We start from the raw sequence: 25,553 nt of genomic DNA, 5'->3' as shown, positions 1-25,553 counted from the left end.
AAGGGCGAAGAGTATGGCTAAAGTGGTAGAGCCCTTGCATAGCAATCACAAGCCCTGAGTTCAAACCCCAGCACCACTGGGAAAAAGGAAGAAATAGAATTTATAGTTTAACTTTTAAAGAAATGATTAAATAAGTTTCTTACATAAAAGATTGCAATTATTTAATGACCTTATAAAACCACCTAAGACATAAATATAAAAGAATTCTCAAGAACAGAAAAAAAGGTCACTGAAAAAGACACAAAAAAGTTCCCTATCTGAAACAAAAGATAACAGACTCATACTAAAGGGATACCTGGGAGCCAGTGGCCACACCTATAATTCTACCTACTCAAGAGATAGCAATCAGGAGAATCGCAGTTCAAAGCCAGCCCAGGCAAATACTTTGTGAGACCCTATCTGGAAAAAACCCTTCACAAAACTGGAAAAAAAAACAAAAAGGGCTGGTAGAATGACTCAAGGTGTAGACCCTGAGTTCAAACCCATGTACCACACACCCAAAAAAAAGTACGAAGGAGCCAAAGTTCTTACAGTCTCTTATTCAAAGCATATTCTCTGAAAACTACTATATCTCAATTTGAAAAAAAAAAAAATCAAAATTTAAATGCACAAAGTTTTAGTAGAATTATGCACATAAGTACAACAATAACCAAATTTTTCTTCTCATGAAGAAAAATTTAACAGTAAAAAATGAAATCATGCTGTTTCTTTGATAGAAATAGAGTTGAATAAATAATATAGTCATCCTATGGGATAATATGCAAACAGAAAAGACTGAGAAAGAGCCAAATGTACTAACAGAAAGTTATCCATGGTGTATGCTCTAAGTTTTTTAAAAAGATGAGAACTGTATCATAAAAAACAAATGAAAATGTTGTATAACATACTGAATACAAGTTACATAAGTTTGTTTGTGGTCTCGAAAGATATATATAATAGAAACTGTAGGTATATATAGAGATAACAAAGGAATGGGGAAAGTATATATGTACAGTTTCATCCCTACTCTATCCCATTCCTATGAAGCACATTTTAATTCTGTGATGAGATTTTAAAAAGGAGGAAAAATACCCCATTCTTCCTAAGCATTTTACCAACATAAGATACTAGCTACGTTAATAAATCATATTTGTACAGAGCCTTATAATTCAGAGAGCACTTTCTACCCCTTGTCTTATTAGAGATCCATAACAATGTCATAATGTAACTTAGGTAACTTGCATAAGAATCCCCAATACACGAGAGACCAAGAAATTAACCCAGACTTCCTGGTGGAGATATGGCTATCTTTCAGTTACACCATGCTGACTTTGCATTCTGCTCTGGTAACCCCACAGTGTTGTGCATCTTTAAAGGAAAGTGAGCATGATCACAAGCTCACCAAAATTCTTATATAAACTGCTCTTCTACTTTTTTTTTTCATTTTTCTTTTATTATTCATATGTGCATACAAGGCTTGGTTCATTTCTCCCCCCTGCCCCCACCCCCTCCCTTACCACCCACTCCGCCCCCTCCCTCTCTCCCCCCCAATACCCAGCAGAAACTATTTTGCCCTTATTTCTAATTTTGTTGTAGAGAGAGTATAAGCAATAATAGGAAGGAACAAGGGTTATTGCTGGTTGAGATAAGGATAGCTATACAGGGCATTGACTCACATTGATTTCCTGTGCGTGGGTGTTACCTTCTGGGTTAATTCTTTTTGATCTAACCTTTTCTCTAGTACCTGTTCCCCTTTTCCTATTGGCCTCAGTTGCTTTAAGGTATCTGCTTTAGTTTCCCTGCGTTAAGGGCAACAAATGCTATCTAGTTTTTTAGGTGTCTTACCTATCCTCACCCCTCCCTTGTGTGCTCTCGCTTTTATCATGTGCTCATAGTCTAATCCCCTTGTTGTGTTTGCCCTTGATCTAATGTCCACATATGAGGGAGAACATACGATTTTTGGTTTTTTGAGCCAGGCTAACCTCACTCAGAATGATGTTCTCCAATTCCATCCATTTACCAGCGAATGATAACATTTCGTTCTTCTTCATGGCTGCAAAAAATTCCATTGTGTATAGATACCACATTTTCTTAATCCATTCGTCAGTGCTGGGGCATCTTGGCTGTTTCCATAACTTGGCTATTGTGAATAGTGCCGCAATAAACATGGGTGTGCAGGTGCCTATGGAGTAACCTGTGTCACAGTCTTTTGGGTATATCCCCAAGAGTGGTATTGCTGGATCAAATGGTAGATCGATGTCCAGCTTTTTAAGTAGCCTCCAAATTTTTTTCCAGAGTGGTTGTACTAGTCTACATTCCCACCAACAGTGTAAGAGGGTTCCTTTTTCCCTGCATCCTCGCCAACACCTGTTGGTGGTGGTGTTGCTGATGATGGCTATTCTAACAGGGTTGAGGTGGAATCTTAGCGTGGCTTTAATTTGCATTTCCTTTATTGCTAGAGATCGTGATTGCTCTTCTACTTAAGTTCTCAAGTATTAAAGTAATAGTTCTTGGGTCCTTCATTTTGTAATGTCTTTTGCATATGCATTCATACATGACTTATTAGAAAAGCTGCCAGTTATTTCACAGGTAGCAAAGCCAAAGCTTTGCTACCTTTCATTATTTAAAGTACATATTATCTTTGCCTAGAATATAAATATTAGATTTGAGTTTACCAAGTTATGCAATATACACTCTTAGAACTGAAATTGAACACTGAACAGAAAAGCTGAAATTTAAAAGAAAACTGCTTACCGCTGAGACAGTTCTTGCAAAAGATCTCTTTAAAACATGCACAGGTTCACTGGTTTGTTGTTTGCCTTTAGATGCACTGCCATCACTGGTTGGAAGCCTGCAAGGAGTAGATATATGTAAAGTAGTAGTGAAAGTGCAATGAAAATTTTCTTTCTAAAACACACATCATGAAATAGTGAAATAATTAAGCTGTAAAATTTTGGGGACCTGACAAGATGCCAATATGAAGCGTTTTTGAAACATTTTCCAATGTTAAACAAAGTTTTTAGCATGTGAGCAGTTTAAGCCTGACTTTTGCAAGAATGTAGATGTTTTCTTCTCTGATTAGAAAACATATATTATCTATTGAGGAATATATAAAAGTTATTTTCTCTTGCAATGCTACTACTGAAAAGTTATTCAAGCAGTAGTCCAGTGCAATATTGTGGTCATAAAACTACGTATTACAAACAACAGCTGTAATAAATTACATAAAATCAAACAAAATAGCTTCTCAGGAAAAATGAAGTTTCTGTTTATTTGAATTCTTTATTCTAATATTGCAGTAATAAAGAAACAGACATAGACATACATCGTCACAGACCTCCACACATCTGAATTGCTGGGAACTAGTTAAAACTCTTTATGTTAAATATTGCTATTATAAATTATTATTATGAAAATATTTCTATTGGCATAAAACAGATAATCTGAGAAATTTAGGCAAAATTTAAAATTAAGTCTAAAGTAAAAAATGCTTTAAAATGTACAAACTGTTGCCTGAATTAATATCAATGTGAAATTAGCTAATTTTTTCTAGAATATTAAAATTTGCTAAATGCTTCAATAATTTTTACCTTATTATACCACATATTTTATGACTCTACTTCAGTATACAAGAGACTAATTCATATAAATTAACTATAGATATGTTTAATACCTGTACAACAATTGAGGTATCTGACCAGCATTAACATCTGTACCATTATTTGATTTCTTTGAACTCTTAAACTGGAAAACAACCCTAAGAAGAGAAAGCATATGAAACAAAAATGACATGATCTAAGAGTCATTAAAGGAAATAAGGAACTTAATAATTGTGTATTCAAATCCTATGTTAAAGAAAATTTCTTTTTATAACAAAAAAAGTAAAAAGGTACTGTCTGATTTTAACTCTGAATGACTTACCAATAAAATGAATAATTGAACCTGATCAGGAACTTCTAGGTGAGTAGCTCAACTGCCCCTCCCAGCCCTCTAGTTCAGTTTTCAACACAGCAGTCAACTTCTAACAAAAAATTATACTTTCAAGGTATAAAACCTGCTTGTCTAGATAAGTAACAGGCTTTAGCCTCAAAGTGTCAGGATATCCCAAGTACAAATGAACTGATATAGGAGCTGTACAGTCCATGGTCAAAGCAATCTCCTGAATTTGAGCATGCAATCTTTGAGTAAATTAAAATGGGTAGACACAACAGATTTAATTTCTCTTTAGCAGTCTCCTTAAATAATCAGCGACACAGAATTCATCTCATAAATCAGTTTGATTTTTTTGGTAAGCTGCGAGGTGAATTAAATTGAAATATATTATTATATAATTGTACCCCTTTCAAATAGTTCATGCTCAAGAATAAAACAGAATAAACTGATTTTCTCTTTCAAATGACAGTCCTGGACTGGCAGAGTAGCTCAAGTGGTAATGTGCCTGCCTAACAAGCAAAAGGCCCTAAATTTAAATCCCCAGTGTCACCAAAACAAAACAAAACTCAAATGACAGTTGTGCTGAATACATGAATCAGAGTAATAGAGTATAAAGAGTACTGGGTTTAGGGTCAACAGATTCCAGATGTAGATTTGGTTCTGCCACATGGTAACCATATGACTAAGCAAATCATTTCACTTTTCTGTTTATCTGTTCCCCTGAGTATAAAATGGGATTAATAACTACTTCACAATGTTACTGAAAAATCAAATGAGATAATGTTTATGAAAGTATTTTATAAACTGAAAGCAATCTATATATGAAAGTTGCTTTTACATTGCAAAATTTTCTCTGCAATTTATTAAAATAATACCATTTCATACCACAGGAGCCTTGCAATTTTATAAACTGCTTACATATACACTGTCAAATTTAATTGCAAGTATTTGTGTATTTATCATGGTTCCAAAATTCTCACTATCCTTTTCACTATCCTCTATAATTTCTAATTTTGTAATTAAATCTTCTAAGCAATTTAATATCCAGAAATACATACAAATGCCATCTTATAAGAAAAAAGGAGTCCTATTAACTCCCTACTCTGTCTGAACCTTAACTTGGCAGATTTGGTTATTATAACATGTAGGAGTAAATAAGTTCAATTTTTACCAATTATATTATGCTCCACATAATAATAAGCTTTTATCCTATTGAAAGTCCCCTGATCTTTCAAAACTAAATTCCACAAAGAAAAATGAGAGTTGCATATGTAAAACTTTAACATTCCGCTTACCCATCATCTGTTGTAATGGAAGCTTGCCCATGAGATCCACAGTCACTGCTGGGTCCTGACACTCGAGCCCATGCTACATACCACCATCCAGCTTGCAGGAGAACTGGTTCATCAAACATCATTGCATATTTTTCTCTGAGAAAAATGAGTGAGTCATAGAGAAGCCCTTTGCACTTGTCTGTCATATACATTTATTTTTAAAAATCCCTTATAATCAAAACCATGAAATTAATCATATTTTAAGATTCTCATCACCTATTAAGAACCCTCTGATAGAATTACTTTCTCCTCTTCTTGAGATATACAAGCTTAATTCTTATAAAATACTCTTATACATATTAAAATAAGACAAACATCTTTAAGCTGCTTTAAAAAGTAAACATGCAAATTCTGCAGGAAATGAAAAATTAGAACTTGAGGTTTAAAGTTCATTCCTTCAGCTACAGAACTTTGAGAGGTAGCACATTAGGAAAGTGGCTCTTTAGTCAAGTGCTCTGGGTTCACGGCCTGGTCTTGTGACTTGCTAACTGGGAGACTTAGGGCAAGTTACTACACCCTCTCTGTCCCTTGTGTTCTCCACCTGAAAGCTGTGGTAAAACTCTAGCACACTGAATTGTGCTGAGGATTGAGTTAATTCAGATAGTGTTTGGAATTGAGCCTGTCACAGAGAATACACAAATAAATCTGTAAATCCTATCTCAAAGAAAACTCCAGGAGTGGTGGTACATGCATAATACCAGCTACATGGGAGACAGAGGTAGAAGGATCAAGGTCTGAGATCCAGCCCAGGCAAAAGTGCAAGACCCTATCCGAAAAGTAACTAAAAGCGAAAAGGACTGGAGGCATGGCTCAAGGGGTCGAGTGCTTGTCTAGCAAGTACAAGATCAAGTTCAATACACCAGTATTCACTCCCCTACCATCCCAAACAAAAAAGGAGTCTGGGCCTACTTACTGGGCTAATGAAGAACTCTAGATGATTCCCTGCACATGGAACCATACAGCACATTTTTGATTCATAATTATGTGCTCAAAAATAAATGCTAAATAACAATAGCATATTAAGTCTTGGCAAAAATCAATTAGCTAATTAACTTTCTTAAAATTCCCTTCAGGTTCATTTGTATAAAACATTAAAGATTACTGAAAGATATTTCATGATATTGACTAATGCTTTATTTATTTTGAAGTGGTAGGATAATGAACTCAGAACTTTGAGCCATGCCCTTATTTGCTTTAGTTATTTTTCAGATAGGGTTAGGGTTTTGAGCTTGTTGCCTGGGGCCAGCCTTAAACTGGCATCCTTCCACTTACCTCCTCCAATGTAGATGATACTACAGGAGTGCACCACTGTAACTGACTTACTGATTGAGATGAGGATCTTTCTAACTTTTTGCTTAGACTGGCCTTAAACTGCCATCCTCCAGATTCTGGTTCTCTCCCCAAGCGTGTTATGATTAAGGATACAGTAATAAATGATTGTATCAGTCACTAGAACACCTAGCAATACTAGATGTCCTTTTAGAGATTCACGAGGGGGTGGGGGCAGGGGGGAGAAATGAACCAAGCCTTGTATGCACATATGAATAATAAAAGAAAAATGAAAAAAAAAAAAAAATAGAGATTCACGAAATTAAGTGTTAAAAATATCTGTATATGTACACTCTATCTTCAGTTTTGAATAATTCAATTTACCCTCTGAAGTACAATTGTGAAGAATATTTTTAGTTTTAATGCAGCATTACTAAAAGCAGTACCTACATTTCCTAGTATAGTCAATGTTGTGTAATATTTTGGTCAACAACAAATCACATATACGGATGGTGGCTATACCACATGGCCAATGTGTGTAGTAAGGCACACCATCTAGGTTAGTGAATGTCCACTCCATGACATTCGCCTAAGGACAAAATGACCTAATAAATGTAGTTCTCAGAATGTATCATCACTAAGTGACATATGACTATATATAGTTAAATTTCTCAAACATATTCATAGCAGATTATCTAAAACTTCTATATTTATTTATGCATGACGAATTTTTAATTTAAGTACGTAAAGACTATGCTAAATAATGAGCAAACCATTTACCTAGCAGCACAGTCATAAGCCAACACATCAGTCTCTGCAAGAAGGTCTCCATCTGTTTCATGATCTCCACCATCAGGACCCAACTCAAATAGCTGGGCAAAAAAGAAAACACACATTTTCCCCAATCATTTGGTTGTGTAAATCTGAGTAATGTGTTTATCGTTTTGTGCATGTCCAATATACTCTGATCTACAGGATGTGAAAAATTTGAGCATGTAGTTTTAAGTGAAATACAAAGACATTTAAAATTTCTAAAATATAGTATTTTTATGGCTTATATTAATTTCAGTTTTCCTAATTTATTATATCAAAGGCTCTAAAATAGCTCTATGCTACAAATACTGTACCTGATATAATAAATACTATAAAGATGTGAGGGAGGTGAGGGAACTCAACCAAAGCATTTTACCTAAGAGAGTTTCTAAATGAGATATACTCTTGCTTCATTGCTTACTAGCTGTGAAATCCTAGAACCTAGTTTCATCATAGATAAAAAACAGGCTGAATTCTAGAAATGCCCATATACATAGTAATTGTGAAAATTAAATGAAACAGTACTTGTTGAGCACTTAGAAAACACCTGGCAAAAAGATGTCTGGAAAGAGAATTATGAGAAAGAGGTCTTTGTAAAAAATGTGTTATTTAAAAAAAAAAATTAAAAAAAAACCTTTTTTTCTCTGGAGAATTATAGCAAGTGTGTTGCAACAAAAGCAGTGATGAAACATTAAAATGCATTAAAATTTCTGGACAGGTATTATGCCGGATGTCTAAATTTTTCAAATATATGCTATGACTTGGAAATCTGCCTCCAGCCAGATCTTATTCTCACTGAGTCCTGCTGGGCAGCCCAATCTTATTAGTTCTAGAATGATTCATCTTGTCTTCTCATTGACTTCCTTGCTCTGATTAATGGTACTTTCATACCCCTAGTCACTCAGACAAAAAAAACCAGAATAATCCTTTTTCTATAATTCTCTGCCATCTCTACACCTTCTATAGCTGGCACTAAAGCTTGTCAATTCACCCATATTCTCTACTGCTGGCTGGAATACTTCAATAACAATTAAGTCTCCATTCGCTCCTTACTCTACCCATTTCCACAAAGTTAAGAGGTTTCACATATATTTAAGGAACCTTTGTACTGTTTTACTGTGTATGTGGCTCTGGGGATCAAATTCAGGGTCTCACATATGCTACAGAAGAGTTCTGCCACATGGCTATATCCCCACTTTTCCTTAGTGTTCTTATAAAAATAAGTATCTGATCAGAATACTTTCTTAATATAATTTTTTTCTGTGGTTTCTGATCTCTTCTGTGGCATGATCTAAAGGTCCTTAATGACTTGATCCTAATCTGACTCTTCTGCTTATATTCAACAAATATTTTTGAACACACACTGTGCCAGGAACAGTTCTAAAAACTGGGCATACAGGGATAAACAATACAAACAAAAAAAGAGGATTACAGGGAGTAAGTTTGTGGGAATAGGATTTACAGTTTTAAACAGACTCACTAGGGAGTCACTAGAAAGTGAGCCACGTAGGCTTGATGACAGCTGTAGTTACAGGGAACAGCAAGTGCCATAGTCCTGAGGCTTAACATGTTTGAGAAACAGTAATCAGGTCAGGGTGGGCAGATAATAGGGAAGCAACTGGCATAACATAAGGTCAGATTGCTGTTGGCAGTCAGTTCTGATGGAATCCTGTAGGTCCGTGTACTCTAGCTTTTACTTTAAGATAGGAAGACTCTACAGGATTCTAGACAGAGGAGTGACAGGCTGGTGTACATTTGAAGAGAATCATTCTACTGTGTTGAGAAAAGTTTGAATGCAGCTTGGACAGAAGCAGGACACAAGTTGGGAAGCTACTTTAATAATCAGATGAGAATGGCTATTGGATGGACCACTTGGCTTCTGGTGGCAGTTTTTAGAAGTAGTAGATCCTGTATTTACTTTGAAGGTGGAGTTAAAAATATTTGTTGAAGGAGATGTAATGTGTGAAAGGAAGAGAGAAGAAAAGGATGAAGCTAAGATTTTTGGCCTGAGCAAATACAAGAATGAGGTTAACTCCATTTTGAGTCAGTTAACTGAGATGGGGAAGAATGTAGGAGTAGCAGGTATAGAGATCATCAGAAGTTCAGATCTGAAAATGATACCTCCAAGATGTATATTAGACATTCAGGTAGAGAAACAGAGTATACAGTTGTATATATGAATTTGAAGGTTGGGGGAAGAGAAAGGTCTATAAGTTTGGAAGTCACCAGAGAAAAAAACAGAGCAACAAAAGTGGATCACTATGGGGATAGTGAACAACCAGCAATCACTGGGACAGAAGGACAATGAAGTGAGGTATCTATGGAACCAAGTGAAGAAAATATTTCAAAGAATAGCTCAACTGAATTAAATTTGGCTGACTAGAAAGCTACCTGAGGCTGGATCACTGACTTTACAATATAAAAGCCATCAGTTTCTTTGCAAATTCAGTGGAGTAATTGGGGAAAAATCCTAATTAGAGTAGGTTTAAGAAGGAATAGGAAGAGAGAAAATGAAGACAGAAAGCATACAAAAATTAAGTACATGCACAGAGACCAGCTAGGTAGCTAATCTAAGACAGATAGTTTTGGGGTAATGATGGAAGAGACTTGTGGATAGGAAAGAGATGAAGGAGGACATATTAGGAAAGACATTAAGGTTTCAGGCTTATGTGAAAGCATATGGTGGGTGGTACTATTCAGAGAAAGAAAGAGAGATCCTAGAAGATAGCAAAGTTTTATGGGAAGAATAAGAATTTAGTCGAGATATGATGACTGATAACTGATGAGCCTTTAAAACATTTACACGAAAATATATCAAAGAAGTGTGAACTGGAGATATAAACTTGAGCATCACGGAATACTAATGACTACTGAAACTTTAGGATTAGAAGAGAATACATTTGAGAGAATGTGGAACAGAAAAAGTTCTTTGGGCTGCGCCTAGAAGAATTCCAACAATCAGTGACCAGAAAGAAAAGGATAAACCTACACAAAGACAGAAGAAACAACTAGAGGTATGAAAACAGGACAAAACAAAAAATAAATAAAGATGAGCTAGACAAAAATGTATACTTTAGAGAGATGAAGAGAGTTAAAAAAAAAAAAAGGGCAGAAGCCAATAGGAAGGCCTCAGACCATTCATTGAATAACTGAATACAAAGTTAAGATTATTTCCAAAGAAAGTGAAGAGTGAGTTAAGTATGAAGTTGAAAAAGAAAAACAGGGCCAATATAAAATAACATGTATGAAGTCTCTATAATTCTATACCATACTACCTTCTTTATTGACAATTGGAGATAAAGTCCACTCACTGTGATATTCAGTATTACCAAAAAAAAGAAAAAATTTCTGAGAGTCAAGAAGGTAAAAAGAAAATTCTCTTGATTAATTTATTAGATATTTCCAACTAGAACCACATAACTCAATGAGTTTGCTTCTGTCTTGATGATGAATCAAGCCATTCTAACATAACCACTTTGAAGGAGTGGCACTGAAATGAGCCAAAGACTAAAACTATGTTTTCTTAGTATCAACATATATATGCTATCGGTGCTCTTAATCATTATTCTATTCCTATAATCCATACTATACAGGCTTTTAAGATTTACTATATTCATTCCTATATTATCTGCATTTTTAAAGTATACATATTATAATAATAACCAGAAATAACCAGATTTTTAAAAAAGTTTATCATTTTATAAAGGTTGGTCTTTTATAGTGCCAAAGACATCATTAAAAGAGCTTTAATATATTAATATGAATATAATGTAAATTTAGATTTTACTGAGAAAACTAAGATGACCTCTCCAGATCAGAAGATATTTAATTGAAAACTTTTTGTGAAGCCTGCTATTGAATAAAGGTACAAACTGTAGTCTTCTCTTTTACTTTAAGAGAAAAATCAGATTATTTGAGAAGCTAGTAGTAAATTTTTTAAGATGGACATAATATGTAGAATAAATTGCTGGTTCTTTTGGAGATGAACAGGTGTGGCAAACTTGTGATTTTTTTTTTTTGGCAGTACTGGGATTGAACTCAGGGCCTTGCCTCAGTTCTTTTGCTTTTAGATGTTTTTAAGATAGAGTCTCACACTAACTTTGCCCAACAGGCCTTGGACAGGGATCCTCCTACTTCCACCTTCTAAATAGCTATGACCACAAGTGTGTGCCACCATGCCCCACTTGTTTTTGAAATAGGGTCTTGCTAACTTTTGCACAGGCTGGTCTCCACCCATGATCTTCTGTCTCTGCCTCCCAAGTAGTTGGTATTACAGGCATGTACCACAAAACCGGGCCAAAACTTACGATTCATAACTACTGTTTGTCTACCAGATGGAATCCCATCCCCTCCACTCTACCTCTCACTTCATTCCTGATTTCCACTTGGGGGAATGATTTCTGTTTATTTAATATTTAGCACTAAAAATGCTATAGAGTTTTTAGCTACAACAAAATGTCCCCATTCCAAAACAACTGTGCCTCCTGTCATTAAAATAACTATAAAAGTTATTTCCACATGGAAGGGCTGCCATTAATAGACCACTTGGAAGTTCAGTACAAACGACTGAGACTGACTGCCAATCTTTATTTAATCTGAAATTATTAAAAAATCATTTTCTCCCATCTTACTGCTTTTTGGTTTTTAATGAACCAGTAATTTAGTGTTATTGCATAAGATTTTAATAATGTTTCCTCTAATTATCACCAAACCTCCACCTCCACCACCTCCACCACCTCCTCCACCACCTCCACCACCTCCACCACCACCTCCACCACCACCTCCACCACCACCTCCACCACCTCCACCTCCACCACCACCTCCACCACCTCCTCCACCACCTCCTCCACCACCACCTCCACCACCACCTCCACCACCTCCTCCACCACCTCCACCACCTCCTCCACCACCTCCTCCACCACCTCCACCTCCACCACCACCTCCACCACCACCTCCACCACCACAACAAAAGTGTAAAAGACAGCATTAAATAGTAGGATAATAAAACTAGCTCAAATCAAACAGGGCAACAACGGCAATGAACTTACCTTAATTTTAGCAGTGTATTCCCCTCTACCTCCAAACAGACCAAGACCACCAAGTAAAATATCAGTGTCAGCACTAAAACGTATGGCTTCTACTGAATGGGCAGAGTAGCCCCAGCCCCCTCCGTGACCTAAGAGATATAAATATAATCTGTGTTTTAAAATATCCATATATATTTCAGTTGTAAGAAAATATTTTCTAAGCCTAAGTATACATACTTTCAAACCTGTTTACTACACTATAATCTTCCTTGGAATAAACTTTCATAACTGCTTGAGTTTCCTCTTCTGTACTTGCTATACCCATTTTTAAGTCTTGCATCGCAGCCAAGGTGTCAAGACAACCTAAAATAACAAACAAGTAAAATTCAAACCCTTGAAACTAAAATGTGCTATAGTATGAATGTGGATTTTTAAGTATAAATTAAGTAAGAAAATAAACTCTGAATGTACTCAGCAAATCTATTCCAAGCTTGAAACATCATTTCATGGAGGAGTGCTTAAAAATCAGTAAAAATCCTACTCTGCATGTATAATTACAATACTTAAATGTACGCTGTATGACATTTTACACAAAAATGAATCTCCAAAAAGTTGGATTCATTTAACCTTTAAGTCCTTAAAAGGTTTTTCCTTTTATAAAACTTGACAAATTACTATATTTTGATTCCTCAATTACTATTTGAGGAAGACACATTAACCTGAAATAGCCTTAACTAATGTTACTTTTGGATGATTACAATGGTTACCAAATGAAATTTGAGAAGAAAAGAAATAAGGAAGTATACTTATGATTTAGCAATTATACTAAAGAATATCATTTCCTAATTGCAAATGCCATATAAACAAGTGAACTTATTAAAGGATCATTTTGAAAAGCAGTACAATATGTAGTGATGTGGATTGATATAAAATTTTTAGCAACACAATAATATATGCTGCAAAAGTGCTATATCTCAAAATAATTTAATAGGAGTGAAACTGATGTGCTGTAGAAAACAGTTATGTAAGAAGAGACAAAGTAGTTACAGAATTTAACATTTCATAGAACTTATTTTAAGTTACTTAATGCATCTGAATATCTGACCTATATCTCTAAGCAAAAAATATTACTTTTAAGGATTTACCTATTATGACAATTATATTCAGGACTGCTTTATATCTGGGTATACAATAATCTTTTGTGGTGTTAACAGGGTTCTCATGTATTATTCTTTGCAGAGTATGCTCCTTAGAAGATCTAATTTATTTTGTCCCTAGTATGTTATTACTGTTTAACAAACATGACAGAATGACATATGAATGTAAATTCTCTAAAAAATCTAACCCTCAGCACAGCACACATTAAGGCGAATTATCTACCCATGCAATAACAACCCCACCTAGAATGTGCAAAGCTGCATGCGATCGGGTGGTAAGAGCCCTCGATCCTGTTGGCAGGGCAAGTTCAGGACTCAGAATGCTACATCTGGACTGCATGTCTGTTACGGAGGGAAGTCGGGCATCAGCAACCACTGCATTGTAACACCACAATTCTCTGGTATTTGGCCGAAACCTTTCAAGAAAGAATGATAATAGCACATGAACCTACAGTTTCATTTGAAAAATTTCTAAATTATAACTCATGATAAAAAGAGAATAAACAATATAATCAGTGTCAGTAGAAAAAAGCGTAGTCATTATTTTCCATACCTAAGCTAAATATGTAACTAAAGCAATTTATATCACTACCAGAAAATAATTTGAAAATAGCAAAATAGAATACTTTATAAAAAATATAGCAGTTGTACACCTAATAATTTGATGCATACATATAAATATGAGGCTTTTGTCCAACAAAAATCCCCACTGAAAGTTTAAGAAAAATAAAAATTGAAATATGTTAAACATACATATAAAACAAAACTACGATATGTGGAAGAGCTCTAAAAACCAGTAAGAGATAAAGGGAAAAGGACATGCAATGCTATTCCCAGAAACAAACACAAAGTCAATGTAGATGTTCAACCTTACTAATAAACAGCAAAGCATCAATAAAAGCTGTGAGAAACTCACAATGTTCTCTTGCCATTACTTCATTTTTCTTATCTCTTTCATAACAAAATCCTCAAAAGCTGTCTCTATTTCTTGGTATCTTTTAGGGGTTATGAAGGGGAAAATAAGGAGGTGCTGTTTAATGAATATAGTTTCCATTTTGCAAAATGAAAAAGTTCTGGAACCTACTTCATAATAATGTAAAAATATTTAAAACTATTGACTATGTACTTAAAAAGTGGTTAAGATGGTAAATTTTATGTTGTACCTTTTTTACAATTAAAAGTCTTAAAATCTATTTTTAAAAAATAGTACTTGGCACAAAATACATTCTATGACAGAAGCTTCTATGATTACTAGCATTAATATTGCTGCACTGTTGTTTTTGAGAAGTTAAAATAGTTTAACTGTTTTTCCTTTCTACATGATAATTCCTTTCTCTCTGCCTGCTTTAAAGAATTTTTTTGATCTTTAGTGTTCCACAGCATTAACACATTATCTCTTGATTGCAGATAATAGAAACACATACTTTTAAATACCTGAGGATTTAAATAATGTTTTCTGGCTCTGAAAAATTCTTAGGAATTACCTGCTTCTTCTCTACTATGTCTAACATCTCCTGGGACTCTAATATGTCTATTAAGATTTTCTCATTAAATTCTTCAAATATCTAAATTTCATATTTTTTGTATTCTTGTTTTTCTGTGTCATTCTTTTTTTTTTTTACAGATTAAATTATTTTATTATGTTTAGAAAATCGTGACGAATCTCCAGGCAGGTAATCTCCAGGCAGGTGTGCTGGTATACAGCTGTAATCCCAGCACACTAGAGTCTGAGTCAGAAGAATTTTTTTTTTTTTTAATTTTTGTAAACATTTTTTTTCCTTTTTCTTTTATTATTCATATGTGCATACAAGGCTTGGTTCATTTCTCCCCCCTGCCCCCACCCCCTCCCTTACCACCCACTCCGCCCCCTCCCTCTCCCCCCCCAATACCCAGCAGAAACTATTTTGCCCTTATTTCTAATTTTGTTGTAGAGAGAGTATAAGCAATAATAGGAAGGAACAAGGGTTTTTGCTGGTTGAGATAAGGATAGCTATACAGGGCATTGACTCACATTGATTTCCTGTGCGTGGGTGTTACCTTCTAGGTTAATTCTTTTTGATCTAACCTTTTCTCTAGTACCTGTTCCCCTTTTCCTATTGGCCTCAGTTGCTTTTAAGGTATCTGCTTTAGTTTCTCTGCGTTAAGGGCAACAAATGCTATCTAGTTTTTTAGGTGTCTTACCTATCCTCACCCCTTCCTTGTGTGCTCTCGCTTTTTTCATGTGCTCATAGTCCAATCCCCTTGTTGTGTTTGCCCTTGATCTAATGTCCACATATGAGGGAGAACATACGATTTTTGGTCTTTTGGGCCAGGCTAACCTCACTCAGAATGATGTTCTCCAATTCCATCCATTTACCAGCGAATGATAACATTTCATTCTTCTTCATGGCTGCATAAAATTCCATTGTGTATAGATTTTTGTGTCATTCTTGGTAATGTTCTTTAATGTGTCTTCTGGTTTAATTTTCTTTCTTATTCCAATACTGATATATCCATTCATTTGTTTAAGAAACTATTTTAAGGGTTGGGGATGTAGCTTAAAGGAAGAGTACATGCTTATTACCGTGTATGAGGCTCCAAGTCTGATTTCCAGCACGGGTGGATGGATGGATGGAATTAATGAAGGAAGGAAAGGAGGGAGGGAATGAGGGAGGAGGTTTATCTGTAAAGATTTCATTTGCCTTCTGGAGATGAAGGAGCATTGCCTACCCCTTCAGCATCATTCCACAGCCAGAGGCTTAACCTCAGAGTACCAGGATCTCCCTCACAGTGCAGCTGGCATGATGCCTGTTTTCCAAACTGCAGGGCTGGAATAAGCATTTGCCCTCAGTGCAATAATACTATGTTTTACATATGCAGCCTGTTTACTGCTCAAGTGGCACCTCATGGAGGTGGCTGGGCTTCCTGAGATGGAAAGGGCTTAGGAGACAGCGATAGTACATCAGTGATTGCTTGGTTAAGTGTCAAGCTTGGTCATTCTTTACATCTTATCATTCTTTACTTCTTATATACTACACACTTAGAAAATATTTATTGAATAAAGTAATCAATATAGCAAAAATGAAAAACAATAGTAGTACTGTTTACTGATGCTGACAATATGGGGGAATATGAATGCTGACACACAGTGAGAGTACTGAAAGGCAATTTATAAAGATACATCAATATTCTATGAGCCTATCTCTTGACTCAGCATTCCAACTCTTGAAAATGATCTTGTAGAAACATTTTCACATGTACAGAAAACTCTGTGGGCATATGGTGGTGTATTGTTCTCAGTAGAATAACAAGTAATAGCACACTTTAAAAAAAATCTAAAAGGTTCACAGATGAGCAAACATTTAAGCATATCTGCTATATTCCAACAATAAAAGTCTATAGTTTCAATAATGAAGTAGTTCTTTACTAACTAGGAAAATGTCTACAAATTATTGTTGACAAAAAAATCTTACTCTTAAAATAATTTTATTTCTGTAAGAAGGTAAATATATTAATTTAAAAATGATGTCAAATAACATAAACCAAATACAATACTTCTGATCCATAGGGAAGTTTAAATGGGATTTGGCATAGACAAGGAGTAAGATGTAAAGAATGACCAAGCTTTTTCCTACATGTGTTTTTGCTTTGTTTTTTTAAAAATAACACAAATTCATGTGTTATGTGTATAAATTTTTGGAATGGGAAATAAAATTGTGACTCTTAATATTTATCTGTCTTATACAGATGTTCAGTTTGTATTATTCAGGAGTTAGCCCTAAAGAATAAATACAAAAGGAAGCAGATGCAGGCCAGAAGGAAAGTCAAAGTAAGCAATAGTGGATCTGCAATGCCCGTGATAGCTATAAAATACAAGGACCCTACAGAAAAACACACAAGACACAAAGCAGCCAGAAGTCAAGATAATGGAAAGAAACTTACCCTGATGTAAAGGTAAACACTTTCCAGCTGTTTTAGGGAGAAATAGGAGGAGATCGCCCTTCCTCTTTTAATATCTTTTGGAACAATGGGGAAAATGCTGAGGGAGCTAGCACAGCACTTGAGATCATCTGTTCCACCAGTGCTACCACCACATGTGAAAAATGTTAAGTTTCAACTAGCTGGATATAATACACCAGAGTTCTGTTAAGATCCCAGGGAACCAGATCTAGTTCAAGTAAGCTTTTACTCCCAGAAATCAGTTATACTTTTACCTGTAACTTAGTGAATGTATCCAGAAACAAATTCCATATTGCCAATTTTTATTTTTGTTTGGCTAATAAATACTGTATTTTATAAACATAGATGCTTACCTCCAAATTACATCATACACAGGATCAAGACACACACCAAATCCTTGCAGATCTTCTTGTTCAGAGTCATTGAAAGTTTTACAACTCCCATCTACTTTATTTATCAGAAGACATTTAAATGGAGGAGGTTCTGATATAGAAGCAGGTACCAGACCTAGCAGAGAAATAGTTACATACAATTTTACTGTGCATTACCTTTTCATATTCCCCAAAACCCAAAAAGGTAAGTAGCATTATCACTATTTCACATATGAAGAAGCTGAAATACACATAAAAAGCTTAAGTAAAGTATCATGAAGTGGCAGAAATAAGAGTGAGATGGCTAGCTGTCTAAATCTACAATACATGCTACAGTCCTCATCCTTATGCTGTACCACTCTACTATGTAATTATTCCTGGTATAATGGACACAAGTATGGATTTTGATTATAACATGCAACAAGAATTAATCTCATTAACAAAGGACAATGCAGAAAAATTCCTCCCTCCAATATAAGTTTGATCTTACTACAATTTAGCTCCTATTTCCCCAATGTCTATCTTATGAATAGTCTGGTTTCTAGAACCCTGATTATTCCATTATTCCAGCACACAGACATATATAAACACAGACACTTATGAGGTATCAATTTTTTTTTCAAACAGAAAGGAAAAATACCCTTACAACTGTATCTTATGATAATGAAAGCCAAACCTTGTACTATCAATCAAGACAAGCGTTGAGGGAGGGCATCTATTTTCTGCTGGTATTACCTATTATGTGTTTACTGGCAAATATTTCTGATGTAGCAAGTACATGAGAATTAATAAGTGCTTCATCAATTCGTAAGAAAGTCTGGTCCCCACTTGCACCTATCCAAGTGGCTTTTCTTCCATATTTTGATCCAATGTTAGGCATGGGAGCTGGCTTTGCATTCCAATATGGGACATCCAAAATGGGTCGGCCCAGCTGTCCTTTCTAAAAAAATAAACCACATTAATAATATTGTTGGATAAATAACCTATAATTTTTTTAAAGGAAGCAGCAGATAAAAATAGCTACGAGACCTTATTTTTCTCAACTTTTAGTTTGTTACTTTTTTTTTCTTGGTTGGCACTGCAGTTTAAACTCAGGGACTCCCACTTGCTAGGCAGGTGCTATACAACTTGAGCCTCTCTACCAGCCCCTAGTTTGTTATTCTTAATAAATTAAATAAATGTTAAATTTGGGCCACATATAAGGTAATAAAATAATTTCTATTATTCCTAGAAAGTCTTCCCCTAATGAAACATAAAGTGTATTTTTAAAAGAAGTTGAAATATTTTTCCATGTAAGAAATGCCCCCCAAACACTGTCTTCACTTATATTTAAATGAAAAGCATAATACATACACAGTAAGTTTAAAAACTAGCTTGACATTGTAATTTGAACTCACTCAGTGTGAGAGTATTTGGGCAAAAGACTGAAATAATAAATAGTGGAAATGTGAATATAATCAGAAAAATCCGTAAAGTAGTTTTGACATGATGTGTTAGTAACTTGATTTGTGTTTTAAGACAAACAGAAGTCAATGATAAAGTATGATGTCTTTTTTTTTTTTGAGATAGGATCACATGTTATAGTTCAGTCTGGCTTTGAACTCTTGATCCTCTTGCCTCAGCCTTCCAAGTGCTGGGATTACAAGTCTGCACTACCACCCCTGGCTAAGATGTGATGTCTTAAATAAATGTTAACATGCTTACAAAGCATGGCTCTGTACAGGTACCTTGTTAGGTAAGAGTTTTATTTCAAAAGTAATAAGAAGCTCCTTGCTACTAAGCCAATAGCTTTAAAAAAAATAAAAGAATGCTTGATCAGAAGATACTGTTTATCCAGTCAGTTCAAGAGTTCTCTCTTTCCATAGCATTCCTCTTTCAGAAACTCCTGGTGGGCAGAAAATACTGCATAGTGGCCCTAGGGATATTTAAAGGCATTTCACCAACCATAGCAAAAACCTTACAAACAAGTGAACCTGGAGTACGGCAAATATGCTGGTTAAGTGCTCACTCAACTACCAGTTTTCTATTGGGTTCTATTACTCCTTCAGCATCACAGCAAGAAAACATAGCTACAAACTGATTGTAGAAGCAACTGTGCCTCTATTTCTGTGCAGAACCAGGGGAAGAAAAAGTGGCAAGTATACGATGAAGGAAGTGTTACCCCAGTCCAGCCAAAAAGGACTTAAAAAAAAAGTCAGTGTTTATTCTCATCCATTATCAATGTCTATCTATTCTTATTTTTGTTGACAAAAAAGCAAAAAGAAGACCATAAAGACGTAAACAGTGAACAAAGTATGTCAAAATCAGGGATATCCTCTTCTTTGGGAGGCAAAAGAAATTACATGGACTACTGAGATAAATATGTATTCCTTTACTACCAACCAACTCATGCGAAGAAAACCAGTTAAAAAACATAAGATGCCTGAAAAGCCCCACAAGGACTCCGAATGTGGTTATAAATCAGTCACACGTAAACTCATAAAGTTTACAAGTGGACTTTTGAGGTTGGAGAATAATAATGATTGACTGATTTCAAATCTTGCCACTCACTTTCCCAGGCAAAAGGCACAAAAACCGCACAGAGCAAACAGATCCACATGATTTAAACCTTTAGCAGTAACAGGAGTCAGTGGACATCATGACCTTCAAGTTACCTGTAACCAAAGGAAGAAACCAAATTTCCTGAGCTCTCTCCACTCATCTGCCCCTGAAAACTTGAGTGGGGTGAACAGCATGAAAAGGGAGCTAAAGAAGAACAGATGAGTACAAAGGACTTAAAAAAGAATAGACAAAATTATCCTTCAAGAGAGAAAGTCCTGCCCCTAATGCCAAAATACTAAATGGGCCAGACCTTGACAGTTCACAGTACCAACTATGGGAAAGGGGCTTAATTTGTACCATCAGATTGGTACAAATTAAAGGCATGATAGCATGTTCTGTTGGCAAGGCTGTAGAGAAAGCAGCACTCTCCTACACTGCTTATGCAAACTCAAACTGGAGGGGAACTGTTAACATCTCCCCAACCCACACAGGCATTAACCTTCAACCCAGCAAACTCACCTCTTGGAACTTACCCCAAAGATCCACCTCTATCAATATTCATTACTGTGAAACACTGGCAAGTTCTTAACTGTCTAAGTATAAGAAGGTGACTGATAAACTATAGTGTATACACACAGAGTGCTATGCTGAAGTTTAAGAAAAAGAATAAACTAGTATGGAGCACTTCCTAGGAGATATATTAAAGTAATGATGAGGACATCATTCTATGTACACACAGGTGCATATAAGTACCTACAAGGGCGGGGGTGTGTGCACACACGCATACGTGCTTATTCACCTTTACAAGAAGAAACAGGAAGAACAAACTGGAAGACAATGGTGTTGGTAACCTACAAATATAAAGTGCAGGGCCTGGGCAGCAAGGATGCTAGAGAAAGGGGACAGAAGGAATTTGCCTGAGATTACTATTTTTGTAACACAGACACAAAAATGAGAAACATTCCATTTTTTAAAAAGCATTATATATTCTTCAAAAATGTCAGTATCATATAGGTTAAAGGCAATGAAACAGGTATGACAAACAAATGCAATGCCTAATCCTATACTGGAGGGGGAAAATTTCCAAAACATAATTATTGAGTCAACTGAAAAAAAACAAACTAAACAACAGAGGAGTAAAGAGCTAGAGTGTATAAACATCATTTTTAAAGGATGTAGAGGAACATGTTTAATGTATACACACATACAAACACATTTGTGCATGCACACACAAAAAGTAGGAGAGAACATCTGCACTCGTGAAAAGTAAGCACATCGAATATTAACAACAGATGAATATGGTCAAAGAGTGTACAAGTATACTATATACTTTTTTTTTTAATAGTACTGGGATTTGAACTCAGGGCATCACACTTATTAAACAGGCACTCTAACACTTAAGGCATATACTCCAGTCTTTTTTGCATTAAGTCACTTTTTAGATAGGGTCTTAAGCTTATTCCAGGGGCCAGCCTTGACCATGATCCTCCTACCTATGCCTTCCCAATATCTGGATTTACACATGTACATAGTTTGGTGGTTGAGATGAGGTCTCACTAAACTTTTTACCAGGGCTGGCCTTGAATTATGATCTTCTTAATCTCCATCTCCCAAATAGTCGGAATTAAGATATTAATCCCAGATGTGCACCAACACATCCAGACCCCATACTCTTTGTATTTTTCAACCTTTCTGTAAGTTCCTGAAATCATTTCCAAATGAAAGATAATTTTAAAGTTAACATCTGTGTTTTTTTAAAAATCAAGAAACATAAGTTTTTTAGTACAGGTTTATTAGCATAGTCTTAGAAAAATTTTTCTGGATATCCTCCATGCCCAAACTATACAAAAGTCTCAGAACATTTTTACTCTTTTCAAAGTTTTAGGAAAGAGAAAGAAATAGGAAAATCATACAAATAGACACAGAGAAAGAGAGAGGATAAAAGGAAAGTATAAATTTAAACAAATTTAATCTTAAAAAAGCAGGCTTTTAAAAAGTTCTATATGTTGGGAAAAATGAATCTTTACAAATTAGATGAGAAACAACCTTTCAAATGACAGAATTAACTCTTGAATGTTTAGGGGGTTTGATCTGGAACAAACAAGTTCACAGCTGTTAAATTCAATAGATTCTAATGCTGAACTGGAAATGAAAGTTACCTGAAAGAATGTCATTCATGTTTGTGTGTGTAGAGGGGCAAGAAATTTACACATGTAAACAATACATGAATTTCATTAGAATCAGAAAAAGTAATGTAGACAAATCATAAGGCAATGGTATATGCAGTATTATTAATGCTTAAAAAATTCCTTACAGAAAAACTTCCAAATGTGAAGACCTGTCCATCCATTAGAAGGACTGCCGTGTGGTTGCTGCCTGCAGTGACTTGTGTGCTAGGGCCTGGCAAGGCTTGAACAAGAGTGGGGCATCCCCTAGGTTTAAAAAAAAAAAAATTAAGTCAATTTCTTACATGACTTAACTGAAATAGAAAACAATAAATAAACAGTGCAATGAGGATAAAGGATAAAAGGCGCTGCTAAGAACATTCAGTAATCACTTACTAAGTGCTATATGTATGTGTCCATGCTAGGTCCTAGGTAAACAAAGATGAAAATGACTTTAAAGAGATTATTTTAAAAATCTGAGGAATTTACTACCCTAACTATGGACACATAATTTTTAACTTTTCCGAAGTACTGGTGCTATCTTCACTTTAAAAGGAAAAATCTTTTAACCCTGTACACTGAACAGCATGTTAGAGAGCTCTAGAAATATTTGTTGGACAAAATAAAAATCATGACACGTTAACAGGAATTCAATCAGGAATGAGGTGAATTAATTTATAATCCTCTAACTTTTACCATGAAGCTGCAATCTTAGATGTGAACACAGTCATCAGTGAGTCAGGATATGCATTCTGAGAGGTGGTACAACAGCAGCTATAAGCTCAGGCTTGAGAGCAATGAGACCAGGACTTTGAGTAAGCCATCTATACTTTATGTGTTTTGGTTCTCTTCTATAACATGGAGAATATAATAACTAGTGTCGACTCCATGTGATCTCTGTGAATAATAAGGAAGCTCATATACGGCAAGTACTTGGATCAGTGTCTGGCACACACCAAACACTAAATGGCAACTATTATAGTAAATGACACCCTACTATCCTTTCTTACTTTTACTAACCATTTTTAGTATCTATAATTAGAATAATCACTATAGAAATAGTCCCCACACAAAAGGAAGGCTTTGCTTCTGAAAACAATGTAATTATGATAACCTTGAATTTTCTAAAATTACATAAAATACATACTTTTAATGTTTATTCAGAATTCAATGAAAAATGAGCTAGAAAGGAGCAAGAATAACAGCTGGAAACACAGTTAAGAAAATTTCATGAAAGTTTGGGTGAAATATGATTAAGGCCTGAACTAGGAAGAATGTTTGAGTCAAAGACATGATGACACTCAGCAGATGATTGGCTATGGGGCAAGGGAGGTTTTTTACTTAATCACTTACACCATGAAAAGGAATGAAATCTATGAAGGTTATTAGAAGAGGAAAAAAGAGACACTAATTTTCCTCATAAGTCTCTTCTAACACTTTGGGTATAGACAGAAGAATTTATAGACATCTAGGAAAATGTGGCATGAGGAAAGCCATTGGAGAAGATGTCAAGAGGGAGAAACAAGTTACTTGTCAAATGCAAGTAAGAGACACAGGAGTGATTACCTGATCTGCAGAAAAAAGTCTCCTTGGTGGAAGGTAGAAGCAAGGCACCACACTGTAGTAGACGCAAAGTTAACAGTAGGGCTGAGAATAGGCAAAAACCTTTAAAGTATCCCACCAATAAAGAGAAAAAGAAAGGAGAACCCAACAGCTAAATGAAAAAATGGAGTTGAAGAAGAGGCTTGTTCTTTTCAAGATAAGAGACTTGATGAAACATGAGCAGAGATAAAAGACTAAAAATAGAGATCAGAGAAGGAAAAGGTAGATCCTAAAGAAAAGGCAGAAGTCTCTACCACATGGACAAAGCAGGTCCGTTTCTCACTGTACCATGAGGAAAGAAATGGAGAAATGTAAACAGGTGTAGGTAGGTTTGCATGGTTGGTAGGTTGAGAGTTTCCTGCATAGTCATTTTTCCTTTGGCTGTGATGTGAATGGAGAGCCTGTGCTGAGGGAAGGAGGGAATGGGCGAGCAGACAGCTTAAACATTAAAGGCAATCTGCTCACTTAGTAGTAAAGGGAACAAATGAATCTCTTGATCAGGAATGAAAGGACTGACTTTTATGCTAAATTGAAAAGGACTTCTAGGAAGTCTATGAGTGAACTTCAGGAGACCTCAGAACTTTCAAATTTGTAAACAAACTTTTATATTCTTCTAAATTATATTATAGAAAATATATTCTGTTTTTCTGAAGAGTGAGCCTGTATATTTCATCAAATTCTCAACAGGTCTTAAATAAGTGTGAAACTGCAAAACAGCAGTAATACTGTCCACTGTACATGGATAGATTGGATCTGAAAATCATGCAACAATCTGTACAGGTGTGGTGGTTTCTTTCTTTCTAGAAGCCTAAGCTTGAAAAACACAGATTGACTGATGCAAATTTTTACCACATCCTAATAACAGGACCCAGGTGGTGAAAAAATTGAAGATACTGCTAAGAGTATAAGCGAAGAGATGAAATAATCCTTAACTTGGACAGAAAATAAAGTACAAAGTGTTGTAAGAAATAAAGACAAGTACAATAGGGCTATATTTAACAGGAAGAAACAGTCATTAAAGATGGTTAAACTTAAGAATTCACAGTTGGAGAGCTGAGGGAATGGCTCAAGCTGAAGTTCAAACCCCAATAGTACCAAAAGAAAAAAAAAAAGCAACAAGATGGTGGTCACAATCAATTACACTATGTGTTAGATCCAGCTAGGGTTCATGGAAAGGACCTTCATGGAGATGGAAATAATGATCATTAGTGTGTGTTAAAATAAGAATACTACATGGAATCATTTGCAAGATACTAAAGTCACTTATGACTGTAATAAGACTCAGAGTAAGAAAACACAGTGAGCCAGACACTAAATTTTCAGTGATAAATGACAGTGGTTCACAGGTAGGTAGGAATAAAGGGAGAGTACAACAGAATGATCATGTCTCCAAAAAGTAGTCATTTTGTTACCTGAATAATAT

General features: G+C 35.3%; 1 protein-coding gene across 14 annotated transcripts in view; it reads right to left on the bottom strand.

The window, feature by feature from the left end:
• Positions 1-25,553, bottom strand: part of Mycbp2 (MYC binding protein 2) — a 257,047-nt gene that overhangs the window by 136,697 nt on the left and 94,797 nt on the right. For all 14 annotated transcript variants that reach the window (XM_074043187.1, XM_074043188.1, XM_074043191.1 and 11 more), the window contains 10 exons: positions 22,678-22,795; positions 18,558-18,762; positions 17,805-17,958; positions 13,756-13,928; positions 12,593-12,718; positions 12,377-12,504; positions 7,296-7,387; positions 5,208-5,342; positions 3,653-3,736; positions 2,734-2,830 (listed from right to left, as the gene is read on the bottom strand). In XM_074043187.1, the coding sequence (XP_073899288.1) occupies positions 2,734-2,830; positions 3,653-3,736; positions 5,208-5,342; positions 7,296-7,387; positions 12,377-12,504; positions 12,593-12,718; positions 13,756-13,928; positions 17,805-17,958; positions 18,558-18,762; positions 22,678-22,795 (1,312 nt within the window). The remainder of the gene's footprint in view (positions 1-2,733; positions 2,831-3,652; positions 3,737-5,207; positions 5,343-7,295; positions 7,388-12,376; positions 12,505-12,592; positions 12,719-13,755; positions 13,929-17,804; positions 17,959-18,557; positions 18,763-22,677; positions 22,796-25,553) is intronic.

Source organism: Castor canadensis, chromosome 10 (assembly GCF_047511655.1).
Source record: "Castor canadensis chromosome 10, mCasCan1.hap1v2, whole genome shotgun sequence".
NCBI lineage: Eukaryota > Metazoa > Chordata > Mammalia > Rodentia > Castoridae > Castor > Castor canadensis.
Note: the sequence above shows the minus strand (reverse complement) of the source record. Positions and strands in the feature narration are given on the sequence as shown.